At 42.3% G+C, this 7,500-nt stretch overlaps 2 protein-coding genes across 2 annotated transcripts in view; one reads left to right on the forward strand and one right to left on the reverse strand.

Annotated features, from left to right (window-relative positions):
• Positions 1 to 1,228, forward strand: part of LOC135095966 (pachytene checkpoint protein 2 homolog) — an 18,083-nt gene extending 16,855 nt beyond the window's left edge. The window contains exon 10 of the mRNA XM_063997117.1: positions 1 to 1,228. This exon is cut by the window's left edge and continues 48 nt beyond it. Coding sequence (XP_063853187.1) covers positions 1 to 124 — 124 coding nt within the window. The 3' untranslated portion in view covers positions 125 to 1,228.
• A 3-nt stretch (positions 1,229 to 1,231) lies between these two features.
• The window catches only part of LOC135095967 (peroxisomal membrane protein PEX16-like), a 6,507-nt gene continuing 238 nt past the window's right edge, over positions 1,232 to 7,500 (reverse strand). Inside the window, exons 2-8 of the mRNA XM_063997118.1 lie at positions 7,256 to 7,418; positions 5,298 to 5,437; positions 4,926 to 5,035; positions 4,425 to 4,564; positions 3,893 to 4,044; positions 3,568 to 3,671; positions 1,232 to 3,269 (exon numbers count right to left, since the gene is read on the reverse strand). Of these exons, the coding sequence (XP_063853188.1) occupies positions 3,029 to 3,269; positions 3,568 to 3,671; positions 3,893 to 4,044; positions 4,425 to 4,564; positions 4,926 to 5,035; positions 5,298 to 5,437; positions 7,256 to 7,418 (1,050 nt within the window). The 3' untranslated portion in view covers positions 1,232 to 3,028. The remainder of the gene's footprint in view (positions 3,270 to 3,567; positions 3,672 to 3,892; positions 4,045 to 4,424; positions 4,565 to 4,925; positions 5,036 to 5,297; positions 5,438 to 7,255; positions 7,419 to 7,500) is intronic.

Below are 7,500 nucleotides of genomic sequence, written 5' to 3' on the forward strand. Positions count from 1 at the left end.
TGCCTACGCCATCCACTCCCCCTGCCCCGCCCTCCACCTGCCCCTCCCCCAGTACCTCCACGCCCTTCAAGCAGCTGTTGACAAGCACCACCGTGACCTTTCCACCCTGGGAGCCACTAAATAGAGGTGGAAGAGGTGGAGAGAGGGAAAAAAGGAGGGGAATTAGTTTAGAAGTGTTGTGGAGAGAAAGAGGAAAAATGGAGAGAGTGGAGGAAAGGAGAGGAAGTCTGGAGAAGTGATACAGAGGAGAGGAGGAAAGATTGGAGAAAAAGAGGAAAATATTGAGAGGTGGAGAGGGAAGGGTGGAGGAAAAATTGTCAAGTGGGGATGGGAGAGAAATGGGGGTGAAGATTGGGGTGGAGAGGACAAAAATCTGTGGAGGAAAGGAGGGAAGATTGGAGGAAACTCAGGAAGGAAGAGATGGAGAGCTTGGAGGTATGAAATTTGGAGGGGTAGAGGAGGCACAGCAGAGTTTTATGAAAGATGGAGAGAAGCTTGAATGAGGCTTAGAGAGAGAGAGAGAGAGTGGATAGATGTGTGTGTGTGTGTGTGTGTGTGTGTGTGTGTGTGTGTGTGTGTGTGTGTGTGTGTGTAGATTGAGAGTGAGAGAGAGAGAGAGAGAGAGAATGGATAGTGTGTGTGTGTTGATTGAGAGAGAGAGAGAGAGAGAGAGAGAGATTAATAAAAAGAATGTTAAAAAATTTTCTCTCTCTCTCTCTCTCTCTCCAAGGATCAATACATTTTTTTACAACTTTTTACACAAATAATTTTAGAAGGAACAACCTGTCTTGGCAAATTACAAATTCTCCTTTTAGTTACAAACATCATTTTCTCCCTTTCTTCAGTATAACAAATGTTAAACTAGAAGAGAAAAATAATGTAGGAATTGAAATATTTTGTTTTTGTTGGGAAGTAAAAAAGAAAGAAAGGAAAAGGAAGAAAGGTTATATTTTGTTATTCTGAAAGGAGTAGGGTGCGTGTGTTTCGGAGAGTAATTTTTCATGTTTTTTTTCTGAGTAGGGTGCGTGTGTTTTGGAGAGTAATTTTTCATGTTTTTTTTCTAATTGTTATTTTAATAATTTCTCATATATGTACATAATGTATGTATCAGTGTATGTATATATGTATGTATATCAATTTATCATTTTTTTTTCATCTCGTCGTTTTATACATTATTGCAGGAGTTGAAGTTTTGCATACATCTTTTCATTAGAATCATATATAGAAATGCTACTGTCATTCACCTTTTGAAGAAGAAAAAAGAACAATAATAGTAATCTGTCTGTATACCAAGCTGGCAGGACAGCCCAGACACTCACAAACACAATAATAATAATAACAAACACAATAATAATAACAATAATAACAAACAATAATAATAACAATAATAATAATAATAATCTATGTGGTTGTGGCTGCACAGGTTACTCAGGGAGCACCTTTTACTGAAGGCCTCCCAGCAAGCATAACAAATGTGCTGGGACAAATTGAGTTACTGGTATCTCAAGTGTATCTCTCTCCACTCACAGCCACACCAGCAGTGACCGGTGTTAATTACTAGTCAGTGTGCAGTGTGTCTGGTGATGCCTGACTGGCGGTTTTTTTTTTTTTTTTTTTTTTTTTTTTTTTTTTTTTGTGCAATGCATTGTGTTCTGTTCACGTTGTGGTGGTGGTGCATGCCTGGCTCATGGTGACATCACTCCATCACCATTCCATTTTCACATGTCAGGCTGGAATGGTGTCAGTGCAGCAACAAATGTTTATTAAAGTACGCAAAACCTGCAGAACCTCACATGAAAATTTGTGAAGGAAGGCAGTGAAGAATTATCCTTTCACATCCATGGTGCTTCCCTCTGCTGCCTTGCTGTGAGTCAGAGTCCAGCTGCCTTTGTAAAGTAGCAGCAGCAAGCCGTGGGGTGAAGATAAAGACATGCCACCCCCTGCCTGTGTTAAGACAATTCTTCACTGCCTCCCTTCACAGATTTTTGTGTGAGCTGCAAGTTTTGTGCTTTCAAATGAACACATGTTGCTGCAGTGACACCATTCCAGCCTGAAGGTGTGTGATGGAGTGACACCACCCTGACTTGGCTGCCAGACACTCACCACCACAACACCACAGCATGAACAGAACATGTGTCTCACTGTAAGCACAGCACCAGTCACACCTCACCACAGACACACTGAACACTGACACTGGTGACCTGCTTAACACTGGTCACTGCTGCTGTGGCTGTGAGGGAGGAGGAGAGATGCACTTGATATGCCAGTAAGTCGGTTTGTCCCAGCACATCCAGCATGCTTGGTGGGAGGCCTTCAGTAACACACCCCAAGCAGCGTGTGTCACTGCTATACAAGATCGGAGTTCGCTGACTGTATCTGCATACCAGGCTGGCAATTCCACATGGGGCAGCCAAACAAGGCACCACACACTCTTAGCCCTGTCAACCCCTGGTGGAAAAGAAGTCTTGTGGACCATCTTAATGCACCCCAGCAGCTTAGGCACATCATAGCTGGCCACACACACACAGACACTGGTTCACCACTGGCCCTTCACAATGAGACAATGACAATAACAACAAAACCTAAAAGAGTGAGCCTATCAGAAATACACACACAAACCCACACACTTGTCTTTTTTTTTTTTATATATACATACAAATATTTAACAAAGTGATGTGTTACCACTGGCCTACAACGACTTGTAACAATGTCATTCCTCTTGGAGGTGTTTTATATATAGGGGGCACTCTTAAAATTTGGGAGTGTTATAGAAAATGGAAAACAATTGAAGATATATATATTACAGCTGTTTATATTTAGTTTTTGTGCTCTCTCTCTCTCTCTCTCTCTCTCCATTCATTTCTTATCTTATTCCTTCCTTCATTCTCCTTACCTCTACACACACACACACACTTAAACACACCCACACAAACAAAAACACACAACTTAATCTTCCCTTCTTCTACACACACACACACACACACAAGCACACACACATTTAAACACCCACACACCCCACCAACTCCACTCAACTCCACGTATAAGCATAAATCTGCTGCCAGTGGGGAATATACTCCATCAAAGGGTGGATGACTGAGCGGAGAAGTGGAATCCGGCGTGCTAGATTTGACAGGCAGCGATCCAGCCTCCGCCTCGTGATCTGCTGGTATGCTGGGGTGCGGATGAGGTAGAAGAGGAGGGAAAGGCGACGGCGCACCAACTCCTCCTTCTCCCTGTCTGTGAGAGGCGCCTGGCTGTGCAGTGAGAGGCTGTGGGAGAAGGATGGGTTAGTAGAAAAGTGGAAGGTTTGTGGGGAGTGTTTGGTTGTGGTGGTGGTGGTGGAGGTGGTGGTGTTAGTAGTAGTAGTAGTAGTAAAAGGAGGAGGAGCAGGAGGAGGTAAAGTTTATGGGTAAATATAAATGTAGCCAATATTTCTCTCTCTCTCTCTTTCTCTCTCTCTGTTCCCTCACACACAATTTTTTTTCTTTCCAAATTCATCACATTTTTTTTTTTTTTTTAGATATCTGTCGCCCTCTCTCTCTCTCTCTCTCTCTCTCTCTCTCTCACCTGGTGTAGTCAAGAGCCAGTGCCAGTGCCCAGGGTGCCCAGGAGTCCCGGCCACACAGGTACAGCCCCACCAGGTGACACAATGGACGAACTGTGTGAAGGGACTGGGAGCGGTGGTGGTAGTGGTGGTGGTTATTATTGTGATTATTATTATTATTATTATTATTATTATTATTATTACACTAGAATATGACAAATATGAATTTATCTCAAACTGTCGCTTTAAACTGGCACCTAAAATAAAGACTAAGAATGGATTTAAAATGGAGAATTTAAATTTTAACCAACACACAAACAAACAAACAAAAACCCAACACACACTCACTTCTGCCAGTAGTTGCACGGGCTGTCTTGGCTTCCTATCCCCCTGTGTGCTGATTGGGGGAGGCTGGGGGGGAGAGAAGGTGCGCTGGTTGGGGGGAGGGGCGGCAGCCAGCGATCGGATCACCCGCCCACTTCTAGGCAGGCAGATCACCTCTGTGTGTGTGTGTGTGTGTGTGTGTGTGTTTGGAGGTAAGGAAGGAAGGAGAGAGGATGAAGTTAAAGATGTATGTGTGTGTGTGAAAAGAGAATGTTATTATTATTATTATTATTATTATTATTATTATTATTATTATTATTATTATTATTATTATTCATAGCATCACAGTCACTGCCCCTCCCTCTCTCTCTCTCTCTCTCTCTCTCTCTCTCTCTCTCTCTCTCTCTCTCTCTCTCTCCCTTTTTTCTCATTTCTCTTTTCACTCAATTTTCTCTTTCTCTCATTTTCCTCTTCTTTTCACTCAATTTTCTCTTTCTCTCATTTTCCTCTTCTTTTCAATTAATTTCCCCTCCCCCTCTCCCTCTCTCTCTCTCACCAGAATGCAGGGGGTTGGTGGGTGCCATGGCCCTGTGCCTGGCCCGGGCGGCACTCCTGCGGTCCAAGGGCTTGATAGGAGGGGAGGGCACCACCAGGATACCTCTCTCTCTCACCAGAAGCAGAAACCGACCAATGCATCTGAGAGAGAGAGAGAGAGAGAGAGAGAGAGAGGAGAAGAGAGAGAGAAGAGAAGAGAGAGAGAGGACGAGAGAGAGAGAGAGAGAGAGAGAGAGAGAGAGAGATAAAAAGTTTGGTTAGTTATTTTCTATTTATCTATCTATCTTTGTTTATTTATTTATTTTTGTTTATCTATCTTTTCTATTTGTCTATGTGTTCATCTCTCTATTAATCTATTTATGTGTTTATCTATCCATCTGTCTATCTGTTTATCTATCTATATTTGTATCTCATGTATTTAATCTCTCTCTCTCTCTCTCTCTCTCTCTCTCTCTCTCTCTCTCTCTCTCTCTCTCTCTCTCTCTCTCTCTCACACACTCACTTCAACAGCTGTATGGCAGCCACCACAGCCCAGCGTCCCATCTCCCCCCACAGCTGCCCTGCCGACACCTCTGCCAGCACCTCCACACACTCCAGGGCTGACAGCATCACCTTGGGGGCCAGAGGTGGTGGTGGTGGTGGTGGTGGTGGGAGAAGAGAGAACATTATTGTTATTTTAGTGGTAGTAGTAGTAGTAGTAGTAGTAGTAGTAGTAGTAGTAGTAGTAGTAGTAGTCTCTCAAGATATACTGGACAAAAAATAAAAATTCTCCCTCAACTCCCTCACCCCTACTCTCTCTCTCTCTCTCTCTCTCTCTCTCTCTCTCTCTCTCTCTCTCTCTCTCTCTCTCTCTCTCTCTCTCTCTCCGCCTCACCTTAAGCCTTCCGCAGGTCTCAGGGGTGGGTGGGGTAAGAGAGGCATTGGCGCTACGGATGAGGAAGTCATTGAACATCTCAAACAGCCTGGATACAGCGAACACCACCTCACACAGCAGGGAGGAGTTCTTGAGGCGGCCTAGGGGGTGTTAGGTTAAGGTTAGAGTACAGTAGATTGAGTTTTGGATAGCTTAAAAGGACAGTAGATCAAGTCTGGGTAGGTTAAGTTAGAGTAGATCAAGTTTGGATAGGTTAGAGATTAAGTCTGGGTAGGTTACAGTACAGTAGATCATGTTTGGGCAGATTAGGTTACAGTAGATTAAGTTTGGGTAAGTTAGGTTAGAGTACATTGAATTTGGATAGGTAAAGTTAGATTAGATTAAGTTTAGATATGTTAGGTTAGATTTGATTAAATTTGGATAAGTTAGGTTAGGTTAGATTAGATGAAGTTTGGATAGATTAGGTTAGATTAGATTAAGTTTAAAGAGGTCAGGTTAGATTAAGTTTGGATAGGTTAGGTTAGATCAGATTAAGTATGGGTAGGTTAAGTTAGATTAGATTAAGTTTAAACAGGTTAGGTTAGATTAGATTAAGTTTAAATAGGTTAGGTAAGATTAGATTAAATTTTATAGGTTAGATTAGATTAGATTAAGTTTAGGTTAGGTTAGGTTGCATTAAGTTTGGATAGGTTAGATTAGATTAAGTTTAGGTTAGGTTAGGTTACATTAAGTTTGGATAGGTTAGGTTAGATTAGATTAAGTCTGGGTAGGTTAAGTTAGATTAGATTAAGTTTAAACAGGTTAGGTTAGATTAGATTGTTTAAAAAGCCAATTTGAATCACTTCACAGCGGCATTGCATGTTTTGATCCTTGCCACCAACTGGAGCCCCTGGTAACACTGACTTGGGGCACTGCAGGCCTCCTTAACAGAGCTTACCATTGCATTAACTTCTCACAAACAGCACAAACTCTTATCCTTTTGTATTATTTCCTAAACTATAAATCAAAACTATTTAAAAGTATTTGGATGGTGGTGAGCACTTAACCAGCTAACAAACATTTCACTACACAATCCCCTTGGTCCGTCTCCTGCCCAGCCTTGGTCACAACCCCTCCAGCAGCCCTGACACACACAGAGGTTACATGGAATTTATCACCTAAGAGAAGTACTGGCTCACCTAACAATACTGGGTCTGGTTATGCAAAGTTTTGGATTATTTCAGTTCATTAATTTCGTTGCTAATCCTTTCATTGTGTATTGGGGGAAAAAAAACATCATAATTTTGCCTGGAAATGAACACAAAGTCACCAGTTATTTTTGTAAGGCCGGTAATGTTTCCATGGAGCAATGTATGTGTGTGCAGCGATGAGGACGAGAGAACTTGAGGCCTTTACTGTGGCCTGGCTAGCGGAAAGAGTTAGACATTTTTTTTATTTATTTTTTTTTTTATATGTAGGAAGGACACTGGAAGAAACAAAGAGAGAAAGAACGAAGAAGCCCACTCAGATACCAGTCACAGCGATAGCCAACTTAAACCACAAGATACCACGGCAAATATGACGTTTTAAGGGCGCTGGTCACGAATTCCCACACCTTTCTCATATATTAAGTAGTGGCGTGGCTGCTTACTCTCCCAATTCCTGAGTCGTTTTCTTTCACCACCAGTCTTTCTTTCATAATCGTTACCTAGTTGAGGAATCGACAAAACTATGAAAACAACGACTGTAGAATCATATCGAGGTTCTGTGCGCGTTACCAAGGGAGTGTGAGAGAGCAAAGTCTGGATAGGTTGAAGCTTGATTTGATTTGATGTGTGTGATGAGTGAATATATTAATCTACCCAAAGTCAACAAATGTCAATGTTTTAAATACCCAACTACATAAACACACCTGATATTCCCACGTATCCATGTTCCTCTACTAACTTCAAACCGCCGCCACACCTGTCATTACACACCTGCCAGGATGTAGGAGCCCCATTTGATGACAGCCTCCACCTCCGCGGCGCCCTGAGGGTTGGCGGTGATCCATTGCTTGTATTTCACCAGCCATTGCCTCCCAACCGCTTCCTGCCAGTCTACCATTGTCTGGGTCTCGGTCTGGGCACCGCTTCCACGTGCCTATTATTATTTACATATCCTGGGACTTACTAATACATTACTTATGTTATTACATTTAGTTTATTATTTTATTACTTATTAT

This window comes from Scylla paramamosain, unplaced genomic scaffold (genome assembly GCF_035594125.1).
Source record: "Scylla paramamosain isolate STU-SP2022 unplaced genomic scaffold, ASM3559412v1 Contig2, whole genome shotgun sequence".
Classification (NCBI taxonomy): Eukaryota; Metazoa; Arthropoda; class Malacostraca; order Decapoda; family Portunidae; genus Scylla; species Scylla paramamosain.